Below are 23,762 nucleotides of genomic sequence, written 5' to 3' on the forward strand. Positions count from 1 at the left end.
TTATTATTACTACTATTATTTTACATTGCATTAAATTGTTGTCTCTAGATAGTTCTATATTTCATTTTTATATTTGTATTATATATTTATAGATAATATAGTTATTATATATAACTTTTAAAAGTTACGTATTATAGTTATATTTTACATTACTGATATATTTTATGTGTTCTTAAATATCTCTATTAAATATAAATACCTATTTTTAGTGTATCTTCTATTATTCACAGAACAAATTATTTAATAGGTTATTATTGTATTATTTCTATTTAGTTATCTGCTAAGTTAATTTTAGTTCAGAAACAACACACCCTTTGTTTCCTCCCTTCAGACCCAACTTTGTCTGGTTTTTTTTTTTTTCTGTTTAAATGCAACAAGGTATTTGTAAAATAACTGATTGCAGAAAAAAAACAAAAAATCCTATCAAAACTCAAAAAAACCCAAACCCATAAAATTTTAAATTGAGGTGACATTCATGTCCAGCTGGAGTATAAACAAGCATTGCTCCAACTTGAGACTAGTACCCTTAAAAAAAACCACCTTTGAGCCATCAATGATGTCAACACATTCTGATATAATATGCACTAGGGTGAATTACACTCAAGAAAGCTCAGAGACCTTGCTAACAGAAGAGATTGTGCTTTTATTTTAGAAAAGGGAGACAAAATGGGAGCTGTGCCTAACAGAAAAAGTGGTTAAGGTTGATTTAAATGTAGTTAATAGAAGTATTCCAATAAAGACCAGAAGCAAGACTTGACATTCCTGCTTCAATTCTAATACATAATAGTAAACTAATGAGTGAAGACAAATTAAAACAGATCTTGTATATTTTAACTGTAGTTAGAGTAACAATTCCAACTTTTTTTTGCAAGTCTGAGGATATCTACACCCCAGGAATGAACAGAAGTGTTGAAATTAAGTAGCACCAGCCTTGTAGAGCATGGAAATAGAGAGCACAGCACTTCCTCCCCAACCTAAAATCCATCTGAATATTGTAAAATGCAGCACTCCAAGCTTAGGGAAATCAAACAACTGTTTGACAGGCAGGCCCAATTCAAGCGCTACATTTTGCCCAAAGCTCACACTCTCATGGCCCCAGCTCCTGAGCATCACAGTCCAACCCCTTTCCCTGGACAAGAGGCCTTCAAGCAGCTCTTCCCTGGGTTGCACAGAATTCCCTCTCTTGACTGGGAAGCTTCACATGCTACCCGCAAACATATGTGCAAATCAACTTTAAAGCCATTATTGTTTCCTTCTACTTAAAAATTGTACAAGACCTGGAAAACCATCAGAACAGTAATAAACCCTAACACCACTTTCCTTCCCAGATGCCCTCATCTACTGATGCACTGTTGTTGTTAAAATCATGCAGAATCTTTGTAGTGGAAATGGTTTAAACTTCCAGCTCTCAATAGAGGTATGATTTGGCTAAATTTTCAACCTGTTATTTGAGATAGCTGCAGAGATCCCTGAATATTGATACTTCCACCAAGTCTTACACTTTTGCAGCCCCTGACAATCTTGGGAAACTTCCTTTGGGTTATCCTACCTTATTGAGACAGGAGGAATACCTTTCTTTCTTTAGCAACAGGGAAATGAAAGAAGGAAAGAAAAACCTGAAACTGGAGGGGGAAAAAATAAAAAAATGATCCGGCAACAATTAGAGAGACAACCTAAACATCATTCACCACTTGTTATACAATGATTCCTACTAACATCTAACATCTTCTGTAAAGTTTAACACCTTCTCCACATACTGTTTGCTACTAACCACAATCACTATTTTATCTACTTTTCAATACTTTTTCAATACTTGAGCAAGTATTAAGCCTTTATACTAAGTTCCCAAAAAAAAAAAAAAAAAAAAAAAATCCTCTGAAGTCATTGAAAGTGTACTTGTTTATACTATGGGGGAAGGTGCCCCATTTCTCAAGTCATTTTCACCTGAAGTATTTCAGGAGGCAAATAGACATAGAGGAAAGGTATTAGGAACTGCAGAGTACATACAACAACCTAGAATAATACTGTTCCTACAATGTTTTGTGGAGACAACTTTCCATAAACACAACAGTACTTAAATCTTAAATATAAGGCAAATGGACACTGGAGGCCACTAAGAAACTCACTTGTGTATTCCTCTTAAGGGAGTAAAAGTTCAATCTCATTTAAGTGCTATAAAAGTAATCCTAACACTTGATACTGTTAAGAATTACATTTTAAAAAATGTTCTGTTATCTATGCTTGTTTGTCTAACAATCTGTTTACAGAATTTACATTTTTATGCTGAAAGTAATTTTTAAAAAGATTTATTTCCAGAGAGACAGTATTTAACTACAAGTCTTAGTAGAGTTCATTGAGCTGGTGCTTCAACAGAGCTATAATCTGTTACTTAGTGTAGCAGCCACTGTTTTTATAATCCTTGAAACAGTAAAATTCCCAAAGCAGATTTGCCAGGAAGATGTAAACAAGTAATTTCCCAAGACTTATTGGCAACAAACAAAGTGATCCCTAGTCTAGGTTTTAATTTTCTGTGCCAAATTTAAGTTTTGGAAACTGTGGAATCTACTTCCCAATTAATACTCTGGAGCAGTTTGGAAACTTGTCTCTGAGGAAGAGTCAACATCTATTTCCAATGCAGACTCCTCAGGTTTTGTGAGGAAATTAGGATAGGACTTTAAGTCTGACTGCTCGTGGATATCAGCAGAAGCGTTTTTCATAGTTGAGTGCATAAAGCATGAAGATTCCCAGAGCCAGCTCTCAATGTGTGCAGCAGAGTGAGGCATTTTAAGGTGGCAGTATGAGGAACGAAACTCCACAGTAGATGGGACAGTTTGGCATTTTCTTAGTGATGCATAATTGTCTTTCCTGTTTAAAAAGAAGGAAGGAAAATTGGAAAGTTTAAAAATAAGGAAGGAAAATTATTAGTGTTTCAATGGCATTTTTGTCATGTTTACAAGTAGCAAATACAGTTGTTCACCTTCCCAAAGGCCATCTCTGCATTCCGCTTTACAATCAGTTTGTTATCACCAACCTGAACAACTGGAACAGAACTTGGCTACACTCTAAACCAGCACCTGAATCACCAGGTTAGCCTTTACCAATCTGAGACACAGGAAACCGATGTTTTATCCAAGAATCCCCTATTTTTTTTAAGTTTCCTCTTCTCTCTTGCAGTGCTTTTGGGGAAAAAAAACAAAACAAAAACAACCCCAAACAACAAAATCCCAACATGCCATGATACCTCTCACAAATAAAAATACCTCAACTTGCCATCCACAGACACTTAAACAGTGTTTAAGCTGATTTTCCACAAAAAGAAAAACAGTGTGTTTAATCATGATGCAATGACCAAAGAACCCCTCTTAGAAGTTATTTCTGAGACAAATTTGTGATTCTGTGTCTTCCCAAAGCCTGTCTCAGATGATGAGACTCACAATTGGTAAGTCTGGAATATGAGAAACTGCTAAATAACGGTAAAAGCAGGAAGGTGACGAACCCCAAATTAATTGTAAAAAGGAATCAGAAGTATCATTAAGAAAAGAAAGAAGAAAAGACACTTCATTACATGTGGTGTCAAATAACTGAAGAGAGGATAGTAGGATGAATAGCAAATATATACCAAGAACTACATTTTTGCTCAGAGAGATGCCTCAAAAGCCAATTAGTGATATTCAAGAAAAGGCCTTAAATCATTTCAGCAAGAGAGAATTTCTAAAACTGCATCATTTGCATGCAGCAGCACTCCACTTTACCTGGCTGCACAGAACAGCTTGCTTTTAGCCTGGGCATAAACTGTGGCAGCAATCCGGAAAAGCTGTTCCTGCATCCATCGAACGTCAGCAGGCATGTCAGGAAACCAGTTCACCAACCTGCAGGCAAAACCAAAACACAGCTTTTGTAAGCAAGAGCTTTAATCAGAGTTGTATTTTTACACACCCTTTCCCACATCCAAAACAGCTTTTTTCTCCCCAAATCAACTCCCCTAACCAGGGTGTCCATTTCTTCCCAACCTCCCTGAATTCCCATCTAGCCCTCTCATCTCTCTTCTATAAGCTATGAAAAGGGGCAGCACAAATCACTGCATCTCTGAGTGGTTGACCAGTGTGTGCATTCCACACCCAGTGACCAGCATAGGGATCCTGCAAAATATTCCTGTCTCCAAGACCTTTGTGGTAGGAACTTTCTGCTCAGTTTAAAGCAAGGTGGAAGAGGAAGGAAAAATAAAAGAAAAGCACAATGGAAGAACAAAGAGAAGGCAAAACAAGAACAATGTCCCAAATATACTTTTTTTCCTTGTGGTACCTTTAACAGGAGTCAGCTACATCAGAGTGGGATAAGGAGGAAAACCCCACCCAGGAATCTAGGGAAACTTGCTTCTTCCCCATCCAACAAAATGGCACAGAAGTGCTACACTCAGCAGCACATAAACAAAATACTTCACTGGAGTTGTATATGGTTTGATTGCCAGAATTGATTTTTCAAGATTTTCTAAAGATAGTCATGACATCCTCTGCTCAAGGACTGGAATTCCCTTAAGCAAGCACAAAGCTTATGATTCATGGTGCATTCATTGAGCATAACTTCTTGACAAGAATTGAAACTTACGAAATTAAGCCCTGTTTCAAGAGCATAACTTTCAGTCAACCTAAACAGAACTGGTAAGAGACTTTACGTGGTGAGTGAACAGTGGATTTCACTCCTGATTTCAGAAAGAAGCATAAGAAGGATGTGGAGAGAGTTCAGATACCCCTGCAGAATATAGCAATGAAGAACGTACTCCTGGAAAGCACAACTAAAGGTGCTTCTTTCGAGCAATTATAAGATAGCTATTAGTAAAATAAGTGTGTTATTTAAGAATCTCCTAATATGTTTATCCAGCTTTGGATTAGATAGGCTTTAGGAGGATGCATCACGTAGGTAGAAATAATGGGTCTTTTGACAGTTACCACTTGAATTGTAGAGTCCCAGAATGCCAACGCTGAATAAGCTCTCAATGAGTACATTTCCAAGATGATGATAATTCCAGAAGAGTTCTTTACAAGTTCCTTACCGTAAAGCAACCGAGTAAGCGGACTCCACTGGGAGTGTGTATGGCAGCATCAGGTAGGATATCACCCGCATGGGGAAGAGTTTAGAGAACTGAGCATAGAATCCATTCTGTTCTTTACAAGCTTCCTGCAGAGCTTAAGAATAAATATTAGGGAAAAGATGTTACACTGTCTGAAAACAGTTTTGATCATTTTCTCAGAGTTTTATAATATCCAGTCAACATTATCAAGTGTTACTGAATAAGGCTCAGTTAGAAAACGAATGAATTCATCTCAAGGCACTCTTACCACAAACTTTCTCTATGATATTTTAAAATATGGGAACACAGACTCATGCCACAGGGACAATACACATTATCCAGAACTTCTAAGCAATAGATCTAAGAATTAATGTGGAAAAAAAACCCAAAAAACCAAAATTTGCCACTCAGATTTACAGTAAGCAGACTGAAGCATGCACCTTTACGAAGTCTGGGAGGTAGACTCTCAAATATGCTCTTCTCCAAAGGCCATGAATTTTGCTTTAGCTGGTCATTTAAGCTGGTCATTTTCAAAGTTTCCACTCTGTTACTTTCTGTCAATTTTCTTCTCTTCACATGGTCAACATGTTGTTGTGCAGCCTCATGAGGGATTCTTTTCGTGTAGGACAAGTGGATATAAATTGAGTCATTCAGAATACCTGAAAGAGTCAAGAGCTTTCACTTAGCTTTGATCCACAAGACTCCTGAGTACCTGACAGCATCTGAGGTCTGTGTGTCTGAACAAAGACCTGTCCTGAGGGAACGTCATCTTCTACCCCACATCAAATGCACCTGGCTCTTAGGATCCCACAAATGTTTAACCACTGTGATGGCTCTTCTGAAGGTTTAGGTCTTACTTTAAAACAGGTTCTAAAGAAAAGGAAAAAAGTGAACAATTAAGTGAAACTGCCCTGGAAACATACAGTCATTTACCAAAGTTGTTTTCCTGCAAGAAAGTAAAGGATTTAAAGGAGAGGAAGAAAACTGATTTAATATGTATTTGAAAGAATACCTAAAACACATCAGATACATGAAAAATTTGACATGGCAGGTATCACAAGAATACTTTGAGGTATTACTACAACAGGGTTGAAAAGGGAAAGTAACTAGGTTACAATATTTTTTTCAGTTGTATCCAAAGTACAGATCCAAATCAACATGGACTGCATTGCAAAACTGGTGCCAATTAAGAAATAGCACAATAACTACCTTAGAAACAAGCACTAGATCATAAGTACAAAGAGAAAAATACAAGAAGTGTATTTACACTTGGTGTCCAGAAAATCATTATAAAATTACATATGAAAAAAGACTAGAATCTATACCTGCATACAACACTGTAGAAGTAAGGCCCGGCGTTCGGAAGATAGCAGAATGTAACGGAAAGATGGTAACCCCCCCCCCCCCCTTTAGTATGGTAATGACCCCTGCAATTAGCCAATAGCACTTAGCTGTGATGAAAGCAGATGGGAGTAGCACAGTGAACCTAGGTTATAAAATGTCAAATTCTCCAGCAATAAAGGCCATTTCGCCATCCATCACATTGGTGTCTGTGGGCAATGGACCGAGTGGCCAGGGGAGGCCACCGTGCTGTTCCTTGAACCAGGGTGTTTGCCTTGCTTAAAAGACAACATTAGGTGCCGAAAACCCGGGAAGAAGTGGGATTCAAACCCAGAAAGCGAGGATTACCTGGAAAACGGGAGCAGCGGTCAGGACAGCTGGACTAGTCCTGGCGAGGGAGACGTCCCTGCGACCAGAAGGAAGATGGAAGCCCTGATAAAGGTTGGATTGCAATTAAATTGTAAACCTAATTCTTTTACTCTTGCTATTGCATGGCTTTTGTATATTGGGGTCATAAATCAGCTAGTAAAGTTTACCCACCCTAAGGTGAGGGACAGATGTACTAAAACCCTTGCCAAAGAGACCTGGAGGGCGGCAAAAAACTGTTTGTTGGCCACCCCGAAATTTGGGGTCAGAGCGGCCACTCAGATTTCACAGCTCCCAGATGAGAGCGGATCGGCTGAGCCGAAGGGGACATAAGAGGGCGATACGTCCCCTCAATCCCTGAATCCTTATCTGCTCTCAGAGAAACAACAGAGAGCAGAAGATTTTTGAAGAAAGTTAAAAGAAAAAGCCAGGGGTGCCATGGGAAAAGCCCGGGGGGAACCACTGCCCCAAGATGTACCCCAAGATGGCACTGAGCAAAAAGACAGAGAGCGGGAAAGGAATGTCCTTAGTGAGAACAAAGAACAAACACTGGCTTTGAGAGATGAACATAGTCGGGGGGATGGGAGAGAAAAGGAATGTGAAGAAGAAAGAGAAACTGAAGTGAAGGAGATAAGATGCGGGGGAAGTAGTCAGAGGGAGAAGGAATGGAATGTGAGGGAGGGGGAAAGGAGAGGAGGGTGGAGCAGAGGGAGGAACAGAGAGTGGAGTGAAAGGCGGAGTAAAAGGTGGAGTGAAAGGCAGCGTGAAGGGTGGGGTGAAAGGTGGGGTGAAGGGCGGAGTGAAAGGTGGGGTGAAAGGCGGAGTGAAGGGCAGGGAGAGCCAGGAGGGAGGGAACAGCCTGCCCACAAGGGTGGTAGGTGGGGCTGGAGTGCAACAAAAAGGTACGGGAAACAAGAAATGGCCAGCCAGTCAAGTTCCAACTCTGACAGAGATACTAGCAAAGACAAATGGTCGGAGGCTGAGTCCTTAGAAGAGGAAGCAACAAAGATAAACAAAAATACCCCCCTCCACATTAAAAAAGAACTGAGAGAGGATACCCCTCTCACAGACTGGGGAGAAATAAAAGCAACATGTGCCAGCTGGGTCCCTTCAGCTGCATTAGTGTTCCCAGTCCAGGTAACAGAGGGGAGACAGAGGATCCACTCACCAATAAATCCTAAACTGCAAGGCTCCAGCCTGCACCAGGTGATAAGCACAGACGAGCCAATGATTACCCTATGCCTATCAGTTTATAACTTCAGTGTTTCTAACGATTTTTGTGTGCAAGTTGTGATTGTTCCCAGGGTCCTGTACCACCTGGTGAGGAGTTGAGCCTGCAAGCAGAGAGACTCACCTGACTTCAGAAAAGAGAACTGGTGACAAGTGTAACCATAGCAATGCTGCTCGGCTTGGGAGCGACCGGTGCAGCCACTGGTGTTTCCGCTCTGGTAACCCAGAGTCAGAGTCTCTCTCAGCTACAGATGATTGAAGATCTACAGAGAATTGAGAAATCCATATCCTTTCTAGAAAAGTCAGTCTCCTCACTCTCTGAAGTTGTTTTGCAGAACAGGTGAGGTCTCGACCTTCTGTTCATGCAGCAAGGAGGCCTCTGCATCGCCCTGAAAGAGGAGTGCTGCTTCTACGCAGACCACACTGGAGTAGTGAGAGACACCACGGCAGAGCTACGAGACAGGCTGTCTCAACGGAAGGCGGAGAGAGAGGTCCAGCAAAGCTGGTTCCAATCTTGGTTCAACCAATCTCTGTGGCTGACCACCCTGGTGTCTACCCTGACTGGGCCAGTTGTGATTATCTTACTTGTGTTAATCTTTGGACTGTGTATTTTAAATAAGCTTGTGTCCTTTGTTAAGAGCCGACTAGAAAGAGTTAACATTCTGTTTATAGAAAGGCAACAGATGCTCTAAAAATACACTTAGTCACCGCATATGCCTTATGCTTACTAATGAAAAACTGCAGTATCTATTTTATAAGTTTTTAGCCTTTCAGTTAAGTATAGTGTACCCTATATTTTACTCAAGTTTATAATATCTACTTTTAAAACTTTTTATAATATAGATAAGTTAGACAAAATGTTTAGAGATAGATATATAGAAAATAACGTTAGAACTTTTTAAGACTAATACACCTTATATTCTAGCAAATTTGATTATGCATAAAGAGGGGGGAATATGTAGAAGTAAGGCCCAGCGCTCGGAAGATAGCGGAATGTAATGGAAAGATGGTAAACCCCCCCCCCTTTAGTATGGTAATGACCCCTGCAATTAGCCAATAGCACCTAGCTGCGATGAAAGCAGATGGGAGTAGCACAGTGAACCTAGGTTATAAAATGTCAAATTCTCCAGCAATAAAGGCCATTTCGCCATCCATCATATTGGTGTCTGTGGGCAATGGACCGAGTGGCCAGGGGAGGCCACCGAGCTGTTCCTTGAACCAGGGTGTTTGCCTTGCTTAAAAGACAACACAACACAAGCTATATCCTACTTGCAAGTACTAGTAAAAGACAAATATCAAAAGAATATACAGTGAATTTAGCAAAGAAAAGTATTTGAAGTGGAGGGGGAGAATTAATTCCTACAGCTGAAATAGTAAGAAAGGTGATGCATAATGAATGACCCTGGAAAGGTTATAATTATCACTCATTAAGCTTGAAACAAAACAACCCTGTGACAGAATAAAAACAAAGTTGCTCACAGGATTAGCAGTGTGAAAAGGAGGACAATAGTGCAATACAGAGAGAACATGGAACAGAGAGACCAAGGAAAAACTGCAAGAAATGTCAGATACTAGTGTCAGATGGAATCCTGCATACAGCAAACCTGTGGGTGCAGGGCAGCAACAGAACCCAGTTTAGCACAGACAGCCACAAACCAGAGGTTCTTTGTAGAGCTTGTGCTTTTAATCACAAAAAAGCTACAATGCAAGACTCTCTTATTAAATAATAATACTTAATAATAACATTATAGAAAATCAAGCTCTTAAGCAGAACTGTGAGTTTCTTCAGTGAATTGTTTCAAGACAACTTGAATATTCAGTAACAAGGCATCAGCAGAGTACATCAATGACTGCATTACATCCTGCAGCTGGTACTATCTGTAACAGTGCAAAAGTCCCGTTTCCATTCCCATTCCTCTGATCTGACCCAGGACCACTTTGCTTCTTCATCCAAAAACTACACGTCCGAGGCACATTTAACACATATTAATCATATCAAGTTACTGTTTTCAACTTGTTTGTCTCAAAGATTGTAGAACAGTAATATTTATCAATATAAAACATGCTATTAGAATTCTAGGAGTAGGGTTGAACTCATTCTTCTTCCTAAACTTATCTGGGTGTCAACAACTGCTCCATTGTAAATTGTCATCTTCCAAAGTCTTTTCTCACACAGAGAGTTTGTCTGTGACTGAGTTTTTATTGGTGTTAGCCACTTCTAGACTACTAGAAAATCACTTGGATGACAGCAGAGAGGAGGCAATAAAAGATACAGGTTTCAGAGGAGTGGAAAGCAGTAGCCTATTCTCATCCTGCACAATTAAGACAAAGTCAAGTAATAATATGATTTGCCTAGACCTGGAATTCTTCGGAAATTTCACTTAACATTTACTTCACACAGATTTGACAAAACTCCAAAAGTTCAATTTTTGTGTGGCACAGTTCACCTCAGGTGAACAACAACCATGGCATTTCTACAAGAATGAAACTATCATGATCCCTCCAAAATTCTCAAAGACCAACCCCCTTCTTAGCTACACAAAACCTCCTCACCATTTTTGTTTGTTTTGATCTGGGGGTTTTTTGTTTGTTTTTTAAACTCAGGTTAAGACCATATAATCAATAATTATCTAAAAGTTTAACATACCATTCTCCTTCAAGAATTTAAGAGCATCCAAATATCCCTGCTCACAGATCTCTCCAAGTACCTGCAAATATAGAGTAAATGAGTCAGACAAAAAAGAGTTTCAACTTCAGATCAACAGTTTGCAGAATGAAAATCCACTTTCATCCACTTTCCACTCTTGTAAGAAAAAAGCCACCTTAATAATTCCTGGAATTCAACAGATTCACGTTAATATGGTTAGTGATGATGAATACATGATCATGTACATCAACTTATCTTTCATTTATTACACATGCACTGAATGATGGCTTTCAAACAGTTTGGAAGATTGTCTCCTCCTGTTTCCTTGATTAGCTCATCAGGAGCTGCTTGCAGCAATGAAACAGTGTTTAAAGTATGCCAATTCCCTTCCTTCCCTCCCAATGCTTATCACTTTACAAAGCTTTGCAAAAATCAGTGCAATTCTTATGCTCAGGCTCAGATTTATCTTCCCTATGAAAATATGTTTTACCAGATGCAACACCAGCTCACCTACACAGAGGTTAAAAAAAACCCAAAAAACCCCTGCATAATTAGAATTAAAGACTTGTCTTGAAGTGATCAAAAAGCACTCAGTTAAAATATATCTGTAGCAGTCAGAAAATTTGCTCCTTTGCTGTACTATACCCCAAGCCAATTGAAAAGGTCTGCTTTTATTTATTTTTTCCAATTCTACAACAGCAATTCAAGAACATTCCCTCTTCAGATCTGCAATCTAGACTGAGCAAAGTCTAAAGGCAACTTGCCTGTGCCAAGTACTAATTAAGACCTTTACAAAACCAGGAAGCTTTAGAACTTCCAATTTCTTAGCAGGTAAGCAGGAAAGGACTACAAATTGACAGTAGTTAATTTCTCAGTGTTGGTATTATGACAGAAACCTGTGATGATTCCCAAATAAATACTGAAAGTCAATAGCAGGATAAGCATTTTTAGTCCAAGAGAGACTAAAATTGAGGAGGACACAGACAAACATGAAAAAATAGAAATAAGATACACCACCAGAGAAGTTTGTGTGACTAGATGAAATGCTAAAACAGTGCAACTTTCTGCAAAAGCTTTCATGTGGAGAGATGAAGCAAAGGAAGGCAGGGGCTGACCTTGGGTTCAGGTGGAAAGAGCGCTTGTGTTAAGCGATAAAGGTTGCCCAGGCTGAACTGAATGCTGGTGTTGGTCACATTCATCTCATGGAAGTTAGCTGACTTCCCCTTGGGACAGATGTCACACTCCCCAGCAAAAGGGGACACTGTGATGGTGTTCTTACACTCATAGTGAGGCAAGTTGTCACTGATTCCTCCATCCACGTAGCGCTACCAAAAGGAACAGAAACAACACATCTCAAGGGCTGACAATGTCTGACCAGCAGAGTCCCCCACACAAGAATGCAACACTACTTAAGGCAGTAACTTAAGCCTTGTGTTCCCAAGCTAAACATTCTGAGTGAGTAGAGAACATGATCTGTTCTCTAACGCCAATAAACATTTCTACCTATAGTTCCATAGGCAGTGCAAGCATATTCCATTTGGGATTTTTCTGATAATAATAAGATATCATGATAAGATAATAATCCTACATAACATGCAGAGAAAAGCAGCTCCACGGTTCCAAGTTCAAGTTCCAATATAGTAAGCTATTCTAACTTAAAAGTACTCTTCATAATTAGAATTTGATAGAAGAGAGTCAAAAAAGAGATCTGGACATAAGGAAAGTGTGAGTAAAAATGGACAGTGCTTCAGGAACTTTTCCAAGTCACAGACATCTACTGTTCTTTGTGTGCAAGTTCCAGGTTATGCTTTTGTCTCCCTCCTACTGAATCACCCATTTCTGTATTTTAGTGCATCACCACCTCAGGCATTTTAAGATCCAAGCCCCAAAGTGCTCTGTCTTGGGGTAACTACTGCCTAGTGCAACAGCTGCAGTGGATACAGACAGCCCCTCCACAACTCACAGCACCCAGCTCTCCAGTGGGCCACAGGGAACTGGTTTGTTCCACAACACCAGCTTTGCTGCTTCAGAGGCTGCTTTTTCCTTCTTCCTAAAAGGGCAGCAAACCCAAACTGTAGCTCCTTGTCAAACATAAATGTAACAGAGCAGTGATTTGAGCAGGAGCAATGTGGATTATCAGTTTCAGCTGCCCTGATACTCAGGCCCTAACCATTATTAGGAAGCACATTAGGAATTAGGAAGAGGGCAGCTCATGACCTGTCAGCTTCCCAGGATACCCTCTGGACCCAGCAGCACGCAGCTCCTGCCAAACTTTAGGTGTGTAATGCAATCACTAAAGTACAAGTAAAATCTCCAAGTCCTTTGTGACACAAATAAAATACAACAGGTCTGGAAGAGACCTCATGAAATTATTAAAAGGTGAAAGTACATATCTGAGTCACTGTTTTACTGATCTAAATGATTTTCATGATTTGGTGTATCTGCTCAGCTCTTTCTCCAAGTCATTTTTTAAATCTAAAACCACTGCTGTGTTTGAAAGGAGTAAAAAAGCCAAACAAAAGCCATCACACCCAAAAGCTTTTGGACTGACAGATACACCTTTTAAATGTTATCCTTAAGCCTTTGTTATACAGTATACAGGCAGGAATGCCAAGCAGTCAACAGCAAGATGCCACAAAGTTTACATTTTTGACATTCTATTGTGCTTAAGCCTACAGGAATCACGCCAAGCATAGTAACTGTGGTATTCTTACCAAGTTACATTCAAAAATGCCTCCTAAGCATTAAAATAATATCAAAATCATTGTAAAGATTAATAGAATAGAATGATGCCTTCCTTTCCTCAAAATATGGCCAAATAAAGCATCATTTGTATGTTTGTGTACTCTGAAGCCCTTTAAAATAACATTGTGGTCTTGTGACAAGAACTGAACTGCCACATTAGCCTGAATCCACTGAAACCTTGGATTCAGTCCAACAGCCTGTTTCCATAACACCTTTAATCTGGAAGAGTTTAAAGAGACATACAAGGTTTAGAAGTACAGATAAAGAAAATCCCTATAAAGTTCTAATCACTTTTGCTTAAATTTCAGCATGAAGGAAAAAAAATACATTTCACGTGTATTCTTGACCTTTTAATACTTGCAAATTGCCTTGAGAACAGGGTGTAATCACTGTTAAAGACGTTTAAAGTTTTCTTTCTTCTTTCCCTTCTCCTTGTGCAAAAAGCACCACAGTTGGAAGGGATGCAAATTCAAGTGAATAAAACACGGTAACAAAAAGCCACCGATGTCACTGCCTTGATTTGAAATGCAGATCTGCTTCCAGACCTGTAATTATAACACCTACAACAAACCATGCCAACTTCCTGCAGTTTTTGTCTCTTTAAGGGTGGATTTCAGAGAGCCCAGTACAGCCATGAAGTATTAAGAGGCTTTGTAACCAGCAGTTCCTGGGAAGCAATAGAACATACGAATAGGCTGATATTTTACCTCTAAAAAGTAAGCTTTCTTACACTGCATACAAATGACAAAAGGCATTAAAAAGCTTTGTTTGCATCTAACTGAACCCAGGACTTTAATCCAGTTGTAAGGCAGATCTTCCTACAGCCAGAACACAAAGATATACAATAATATATATAACAAGATTTTTTTTTAACAATTATAGATGACTCTTCCTGTAAATTTGTGCAGGTGAAAGAGCATCACTTCCCTCAATAAATATTTACCCATAGGTTACATACTCATTATCTTATCATATCTTTTTCTTTTATTAATGAATTTCAGGGGACAGAGGAGGAACAGAGAGACAATATATGTGTGTTAAGATACACATAGTATCTTCCACATATTCAGTGTTCCTTAATTTTTTTGGAACGTTGTTATAGCTACAGTACTAGAAACTATGATGAAGGTATTTATTTTACAGTAGGATAACAAAAAATCCCACAAGCATTCTTAGTATTTTCAGAATAGAACTATTTTCAGAACTTAACAATAGAGACTTACCACACCTCTAAACGATGGTGGAATGAGGCCACAATAAATAGGGACAAATGAACTACAGATTAAAGCCTATAAGAAAACGAGACCATAAAAAATAAATGTTAATTGTTCCATTACTGACATAAACACTTCTCCTTATAAAATAAATTCTTATTCACTAAGGCTGTAGTTTCATTAGATCCATTGGACTTTAAAGGCATTTATCCTTTTTTATGACTGATCCCTTGCACCTCCTCCCTAAAACACTTCACAGAAACATTGACTGGGAAAACCAGTACGTGAATCTGGTGTATAAAAGCTTGAATTCCTCTTTTTTTAAGCGTTTTTTTGAAGAGTTTAAAGTTACACTGTCAGAGTAACAATACCTGAAGTGCTTAAAGCAGAAATCTAACAGTATATGTTAACGGTACCTAGGATTATAGAAATTTCTAAAAGTTGCCAAAAAGAAACATACCTGTATAACTTCTTCTTTAGAGTTAAAATTAGATATCAAGGCATTTTTTCCATCTGATACTCTGGTTAGTGAAATACACAGTCTGCCCGATGACAACTGGTGCGTGTTTTCTGGAAGATTTCTCATCAGCCCATCTCTTATTATCTTTATCACATTAAAGGAAGGATGAAGAGGACCAAGGTTTCGCTTTCTAGCTTCTTTGGCTAATGCCAGAACATCTGCACAAGCCTGAGCTGGAAAGAAAACGCATTGCATTTAACAGCAGAACCACAACCCACGCTTGGATTGATAAAGCATATCTAGAGCTCCAACTTATCTCTCTTATTGCTAGAATGAAAATGCAAGAGCTTTTTAACCGATTAAGTAACTGTCCAACGTGTTAAGGAGTTTAGGAGGTTTCTGAGAGAAAAAAACTCACCTAAAATGTTCAAAAAGATCTGCTGGTAAAGATTAAAGCTAGTTAAGATTAAAGCTATGTCATTAAGATGTAGATTCTAAGTGTAAAATACCCATATGAGATACTTGCATTAGGAATTACTCATTCCAGAAATGCATTTTTTGCAAAAAAGATGAACCAAAGTTAAGGTTTCAGGGCACCATTTCTCCTCATTGATACATAAAGACACTAAAGGGAGCATGAGGTGTGATCTAGTAGGAATGCCTGGAGGGAAGTTTTGAAAGCAATGGGAAAGGAATGTGGAGGAGATCCATAATACACCACACAGATCTCCACCTAAATAGGTGCATTTTTACAGCAGCAGACACAATAATCTTATTTATTTTATTAATCTCTATTAATCCTATTTAATCTCCAATTAAATCTATGTTTGGGAACTTCAAACCACTACAGAAGACAGGACTGCTCCTGAAGAACACTAAAATCCTTTCAACATTTTGTTACAGGATGAAGAACAGCTCATCCACCTGCAATGTTTTTGAACTTCGAATGTCACATTTCTCCAGGGCACACTTTGAGGAAATTGCTTGTTTGTTAGACGAGAGGGGAGGAAAGGTCAAAGTAACACCTTATCAATCTGAGTGATAGGCTACAAGGTCTTCTAAAAATATTTTCAGAACTTACATACTTGAACTTACTAGAACAGCTAAAATTCAATTTATCAGGTTACACGTGAGCACTGCACTGGCATCAACTCTGCCTAAGCCTTTGAGCTCAGATTAATTTCCAAAACTATTACCTTTCTACAATGTTATTCCCCAGCTCAATTAGTAATAACTAAACATTTATCATTCTCAACCAAGAGTCTATGTCCAAAAGAGCATCTCTAAAAAATCTGAGGTTATTGGACACACACTATCTTTACCACTTCAATTCTTTCATTCCATCCTCATAGAGGGAAATTTTGGGCCACAAATCCACAGACACCAGTAGCCTGACACCACCACCCACCCCAGACAACAGCAAACAATTTAGACACAGCTCACTGCTCATGGTCAAATATATGTTTATCTTAGTAAACACATTTTACAGGCAAATAAAAAAATTGCGCAAGTCACATTCTGACAAGTGACAAAGTTACTTCCAAAAGCAGAATCAGGCAGTTCTAGAAGTTCTAATTTTTCCTGCATCCAGATACTCATTACCAACTCCCTTTTTTTTAATTTAGCAGTGCTCAGTCTTCTAAACTTTCTAAAAATAGATGTGTTGCAGGAGTCTGAGATACTGAACTACCAGAACTCTGGCCAGGAAGAGCAGTCTTGGAGCATATGCAATAATTACCTTTCCCAAAAGAAATACAATTTTGACAGTTTATGCACCAAGCAAGTCATTTGCCTGCTTTAAAATACAAACCAACAGCAAACAAATACATGCAATTTGATTTAACAGTTACCCATCGCCTCCACATACAAGAATTTCTATGCTCGAAGTAGTTTATAGGAAAAAAAAATAAAAAGCTGACATATTTTATTTATTGTTACCTATTTTAAACCCAGGAAGGGCTCCAAATGAAGGGAAAAAAAACCCAAAAAAAGTTCTAAGAGTATGTGATATTAAAACATTGAAAATTTACATAGCTTTTTGTTATTAATTCAACAGACTTCAAAGTAGTCCAACTTATCCTCCTTCTCCTTTCCTTTCCCAACAGGACTAAAATGCAGTTACCTCTTAGGCTGGTGTATTCCAAAACGGGAACTTCTCCAAAAGGGACTAAGGGCTAGAGCTTAAGTCAAACTGGGATTTTAGGCAGTTCTTGGTCCATCTGTTTTAGCTTTGAAACCCAGAAAAGCTAAAGAAATTAATCTTCCTAATAAATTCAAACTGTTCCTTGTTATAGTTCTGCATTCCTATTTTTAATTGTTTGTTAACTATTCATTTGTTTCACAGAGTAAAACCCGAGACATTTGCCCCTAAAACTTGACATTTATATTTGCAGCCTCCACTAAACCTGCTCTCTTTAAGTGCCTCACTGGAATGGATGACCACCAAAATACCAGATCTCCAGGACATCCAAGGAGTGCAACTTTAACATTCCAGTTTGGAACAGCCTGGAATGCACTTCATCCTCAAAACAATACTCATGGCTAAGCTCCCCAACCTCCCCCAGATTTAATGACAGAAACCTCTTTGTCAGTCTACAAAAGTACACTTTTCTTCCCCATTCAATGGCTAATGATCATATTTATCCACACTTGATGTTCAACAGACTCCCCCCCTATCCAGCAGGTAATCTGAATCAAAGAGAAAACCCTTCACCTAAAACATCTGGCTACAAGGCTGCAAGAAATGGAATATGCTCTTCAATTACAGCCACAACCCCTGCTCACAGATTTGCACACCCTGTTTTGCGTGCACCAACACACAGACCAGTTCAGGGCAGGGTCCTGGGAAGCCCCAAACATCTCCAAGTGTGGAAATCCCACAACGTCTCTGAGAACCTGCTCTATTATTTTACCACTCTCATAGCAACTGTCTTTTCCTTACACCTCATCTGAATTTACCAGGTTCCAGCTTGTGCCTGCTGCCTCTCATCCTTCCGCTCACTTCTGGGAAAAGCTGGGCTCTGTCTACCCACAGTAAAATGCAACTGTGTTAAAAAACATGGGACTTTCTAACACCTCCAACTGCAGGAATGACAAATACTGCACATTTAAGTATATCAGAGTAAGAGAGGCATACCATACAAACTCACAAAATATATCCTGTCATTGCAAAACAGTGTTTCTTTAGAGCTTATTTACCATCCTCTGCTTTCACACAAACTCACAAAATACCACAGACAGAAATTCAGAGAACTGGCATGGGAATACCTTATTAGTTTCGTCAATTTACAGCAATTCACAGTTTTTAGAATATGGGTGGTTTTGAATTGTCTTTCAACATTCCCAAGGGATGCCTTTTGTTTTTCCCAGTAGAAACACACTTGCCCATGGAATCTGCTACCTTGGACAGTGACCACACGCATAGTCTATTAGAGAAAATCAAAAAAACTCAGTTGGCATATGAGATTGGTAATAACTGGGAAAGGCATTAGTTTGAATTCTACAATTATTAAATAATAATACTTAATTATAAAAGTGCTAAGTCATTTAAAAGCTGTTATTAACTCATACTACCAAATAAACAATATACATTTTCTGGGCTTAAGAGTGCTTCAAATATTTAAGACAGCTTCCTTTGCAAATAATTTACAATGACTTAAGACTTAAAATTGGGTATGTTCTAAAAATACCAGCTATTGGGGAAAAATATGATTTGTTTTAAAAGCTGATGGCAGGCTCACGATAACTCAAGTGTGTCACGTTTGGATATTACAGCAAACTTAAATTAAGTAGTATATGTTTACTGCTAAAGCTTTGACGAAATTAATCTTATGTACTAGAGCTCAGGGGCTAAAGCAGCAGGGACAAGCATTGCTTTCCTGTACTTATAGAGAACTTCTGCTTGTTTTAGTCAGTGGATTTCTTGCTCAGAAATTTAAAAGCAAAACCAACAAACCTTTCCAAATTCAAAACAGGTGCTCATTGTTCTCCACCTCCTTTAAGAGGAAATCTGAGTTTATAAAATCCTCTAGTTCTAAACCAGTCAAGGGTGCTGCTAGCAAAAACAATCGATGTGAAGTCATGAACTAGACAAGTGTTACCTAGTGGATTTCTTTAGTATAAAGAGTAAACCACTTTCAGATTTCCAGATATTCCATACAGTCTTTTAAACTACAATCAAATCCCTATCCTAAACACCTTGATATTTTGATAGCTTTTATCGAGCTTACTTCATTAGAAAAATGTATATTTGTGAACCCTAAATAGGTAAAAGGTGTATTTTTCCTACTGCTAGAAAATAAGTGTGTATTTCACAAAGCACACTACATTTAGTTTCAAATTAACATCCAGCACAAACACAAGATTACCTCTATTATTCAAACGACAATTAAAATCAGTGATTCTAATCAATCCACTGTTTCTGATCATACACCTAAGCAACCTTTGCAACATTCACTGCGCTCAGACTAGAGGAAAAGCACGTTAAAGCTAACCAAAGCCCTGACCTTAACTCTCTTAGCCGTACCCCAGAAAGGAGAAGCTTTGGAGGAAGCCGGATAAAGCTACCCGGCACTTAACGTGCAAAGAGATGCTCTATTTCCCAACGACGCGCAAACACTTTGTTTACAGCTGATGACAGGGCTGCCTGACTCGCTCTGGAGAGTGTTAGTGCTCGGCTGCCTCCCACTCTCCCAGGTAATTCCTGGACTTTGGACTGCGGCGGTGAGAGCAGCCCCCCAGAGGGACACGCACGGGAGAAACTCCGACCCCTCAGCTACTCAAGTGTGGGAATCGGATAGAGCATCGCCAACACCATTCCCTGCGCCAAGGGCCCCGTTCGGATTTAATTCCACCCACGGGCACACGTTTTAGGGGTGAAGAGAAACACAGAATCGAAGGCAGCCCGTCCCGGCCCGAGGGACCCCGTGGTCCAAACGCTGCCCGGGGCCGCGCCCACCCTCACGCGCCGCACCGGGCCCTGCCCGCCGCACCTGCCCCTTCCCTGGGGCTCGCCCCGCCGCCCGCCTGGCCCCGCTCCCCCCGGCCCCGCCGCTGACCCAGAGAGCCGCCCCCGACGAGGACGGCGCCGGCGAGCGCCCCGGCGGAGGCGCCGTAGATGTGCCGCGCGTCGCGGATGACGTGCGGGGCGCGCTCCTGCAGGCAGGTGGCGGCGCCGATGTGGTAGACACCCAGGAAGCCGCAGCCGGCGAAGGACACGCTCCAGCCGCTCTCGCGGTCCAGCATGGTGGCCGGCGGGACGCGCGCTGAGGCCAGCGAGGACAGGAGCGCTCCGCCGGCGCTGGCCGCTATCCGGCGACTGTGCGCGCTCAGCGGGGCCGGCCTGCGTGTTACACGGCGGCCGCGCCCCCGCCGCCGGCCGCGCCGCAGCCAATCCCACGCCGCCTCTCGGTGGCACAAGCCGTCCCAGCCAACCAGAGAGCACATGCAAATAAGGCCCCGCCTCCTCGTCCCCCGCCCTGAGCACGGCGCGCCCCCGCGGATGCGGTCCGCGCCCCGAGCCGCCCGTCGTTCGTTCCCCTCGGTTCCCTTGGGCCCTTCGGATCACTCGGAGCCCTTGCCTCGGGCAGCCGCCGCCGGCCCCCCAGCTCCCCTGTCTCTGAATTCCCGCCCCGAGCGAAGCGATCCGGAGGGAAGCGGCCCACCCTCCGCGCTTCCAAAGCCGCACGGCGAGCGGTGGGGTCCGGGGTCACCAAGGCACATGGGGACTGGGATCCCTGAGGCACAGTGCGGTCCGGGTCGGTGAGCTGGGGTGCCGGCAGCCGGCCGGGCGGATCGCGCCCTGTGATCCGCAGGTAGGAAAGGAGGGGATCCGGCATCTGCCAGGCGCGGAGGGCAGCGGGAGGAGGCACCGCTCCCCCGGCCTATGCGGGCCGTGGGAGGTGCGGGCTTAGCAATCACCCCGATTATCCACGGCTCAGAGGAATCCACTGCGCCAGCGTGTGCAAGCATTCATACTGCATGAGCTTCTCCGTTTAATACTCCTGAAACTTACAGAAATTCGTGATGATAACAACACTAGGCTAATAACGGGAAGATGATAGAATAATCATTTTAAATGCATCTGAACACATCTGGGTAGGGCTTAGCTCCCTGTAAAAGAGGCAGGTTTCCTTTTTTAAGAGCTGTCATTTATATGTGACTCTGTCACCACAAATCCCTGAGCTCCCATTAGGCTCACCCTGCAATGCTGGTAGCGACTGAGTAGCTCAGAAGTGAATTCACAACAGTTACCTTGCCCAGCAGGGAGCTTCCCAAAACTCGACTATGAAAATAAATCAGAGAATAGCATGTCTGAAATCCTCCAGTATTTAATTGCCTCACTCAGGACTGCAGAAATCTGCTTTAGCTACCTGCATGCAACATTGTATCATAACAATGGGATGTTATCTCAGGAAGAGTCCAAGAGGAATTAATGCTTTCCAAATACACCTAGGAGTACACCTTATGTTTTAAGACCTTTTTTTTTATAGAAAGCACTGCCATGAAGAGAGCAGAATTCAAGCTCTTTTTCAATCTGAGTGGACTTGAAGCTGTAATTCTGCTTCCAAGTGAGCAGCAAAAGCACTGGGCCATATTTCCAGTTTTCCCACTTCTAAGTTAGCTCTGTAGCCACTTTTGTCTTGCTGGGCCATACAGCTTCATTCATTCACCATTTCAATGAGCAGAGCAGGGAGTATCCTAATCCAAATCCTGCCTGTCTTTAAAGTGCTCCATCTTATTTAGGGAAAAGGAAAGCGTGAGATTGAACCCCCTTCAGTTCACAGGGAAGGTAGAATCTGAAAAGAGAGATGAAACTACATCTCACACTTCCTATGAGACTCCTCATTCATTAAAAATGTGATTGTGACTCCTGTAACTTTTCCATTTTCTTCTAAAGGAAAGACCCAGCTGTGCTGTATTTTGTATTTCAAAATGAGAGCTTCATGTGTGCTCTCACGCTATTTACTTAGATCTTATGTATCGGAGAGTATCGTTTCTTAATCCATGTTTTGGAAAACGGACACCAAGGTGTTCAGAGAAGGACATTTCTGGACATCTACAGATATCTGACAGAGCCAATTAAATGGCAGGCAAGCAGGGGATTTTCGGAACATTATCACATTAATAGATTTTTCTGGACTAAGTTCAGTTTTGCTGGTAGATATCAACTCTGTTTGAAAATGTTTTTTAGTCCCTAAACTGTCACTAGAAGGCTGTTCCTGAACCACGTTTCCCAAACAGTCAGGAGGAGTCTTATTTCTCCTGTAAAATGGCCAGTTCATAACTATCTGCTCCTCTGCTTTGGGTCCTTTGACATTAGTATCTTCTGTATAATTCTGACAATGGTAAGGATGCTGAGTTTTATTCCCTTCATTCTCCATTCCATGACACTCAGGGAGCTGAGCTCCTCTGGCTTTCTCTCATGACACAGGTACTACAAATGCTCCCCAACCAGTAAAGCAACTGGTCCTTCCTCTAGAGATGGGGCTTCTCTAGAGCTCTACACAGTCCTTGCTAGGGAAGCTGAATCACAGATTCTGATTACTTCTACTGTAATGAACTGGCAAATCCAGGTCCTTCCTTATCTCAATTTACATCAATATTTTTAAATGTATTGCAATTCCCCCAGTACACAATACCAAATTTATTTCCAACACTGGTGTCCCACATATGCCCAGCCTTGTTCAGTATCTGTGTCTTCTTGGGCTGCTTCTAACAGATAGTGTGATTTCTCCACTGCATCATCTCTAGTTTAGCATATAACATCCTGAAAAAAAAAAAAAAAAGAAAAAAAAAAAAAGAGAAAGGCAACCAACAAAAATATTTAAGCTGAGGTGCACGACAGGATGGATCCCATCTAAGAAAGGTGATAAAACCTTGTCAAAAGTACTGCTAACCCTACTGCAATTGTACAAGATGCAGTTTCAAGATTTATATCAAGTTTTTGATCAAGTTTATAGTTTATATCAAGTATTGTTGACAAGTATCAAGTCCTGGTCTTATCAAGTATCACTTCATGTACTATATGCTGCAATCTGTGTTGCAGACACATCTTAAATCTTTTACTGAATCAAGGCCATAATAACTTTCCCATAATTCCAAGAATATGAAGTAAGGCCTGAAATAACTCCTGAGGAAAATCAAATATATTTCAGTGGTGTTATAACCTACCACGAAACTTGCACGTAGCTTGCAAACTTCTGTAAGCAGACACTGACCCAACCCAATGTCTGGCACATAAACTCAACAGATACACCTTCTGTTTGTCATTTAATCACCCTTCATCCTTTCCATTTAGCAGCTATGTTAATTATGATACAGGCAGGCCACTTTCCTAAAATGTGGACTAAATAAAATCTTTCATGCAAAAAGAGAGAAACTGATAGTGCACTTGTAAGGTGCCTTTAACTCCTTAGAAGAAAGGTACCATTTAGGTACCTGCAGGTAGCTGAAGGCACATCATTTATAGGAAAAGGAACCACATAGGATGGAGAACCAGCAGGAGGTGGCAAGCAGTCACTGGACAGGTGACAAATTATCAGGTCTGAGATCTTGGCTAGCTGTGTAAATCTGACAACAATTTCTGTCATCAGACAGAGAAAGAAGTCCAAGAAATCAAGCCCTGGTTGGAAATAGCAAATGTTTTTTATGATTTTTTTTTCTTATTTTTACTTTCAGGGATTCATTAAT

At 40.6% G+C, this 23,762-nt stretch overlaps 1 protein-coding gene across 1 annotated transcript; it reads right to left on the reverse strand.

Annotated features, from left to right (window-relative positions):
• Positions 1 to 623: 623 nt before the first annotated feature.
• Positions 624 to 20,381, reverse strand: LOC131592272 (patatin-like phospholipase domain-containing protein 2). The gene is made up of 9 exons (XM_058863677.1): positions 20,129 to 20,381; positions 15,072 to 15,304; positions 14,621 to 14,686; positions 11,768 to 11,977; positions 10,653 to 10,713; positions 5,509 to 5,727; positions 5,051 to 5,183; positions 3,753 to 3,869; positions 624 to 2,865 (listed from the first exon to the last, which is right to left on the reverse strand). Exons 1-9 carry the CDS (start codon positions 20,313 to 20,315, stop codon positions 2,574 to 2,576), a joined length of 1,518 nt encoding a protein of 505 aa, XP_058719660.1. The 5' UTR covers positions 20,316 to 20,381; the 3' UTR covers positions 624 to 2,573.
• Positions 20,382 to 23,762: the final 3,381 nt, after the last annotated feature.

Source organism: Poecile atricapillus, chromosome W, assembly GCF_030490865.1.
Source record: "Poecile atricapillus isolate bPoeAtr1 chromosome W, bPoeAtr1.hap1, whole genome shotgun sequence".
In the NCBI taxonomy this organism is placed as follows: domain Eukaryota; kingdom Metazoa; phylum Chordata; class Aves; order Passeriformes; family Paridae; genus Poecile; species Poecile atricapillus.

What these genes read in the sequence shown, in the direction of transcription:
- LOC131592272 (XM_058863677.1), bottom strand. Translation starts at nt 20,315, where the DNA reads ATGCTGGACCGCGAGAGCGGCTGGAGCGTGTCCTTCGCCGGCTGCGGC. An exon ending in CTAAAGAAGAAGTTATACAG is followed by an intron (nt 14,687 to 15,071) that starts GTATGTTTCTTT and finishes GTTTTCTTATAG; the next exon opens with GCTTTAATCTGTAGTTCATT. An exon ending in TAAATTCTTGAAGGAGAATG is followed by an intron (nt 5,728 to 10,652) that starts GTATGTTAAACT and finishes TGACTCTTTCAG; the next exon opens with GTATTCTGAATGACTCAATT.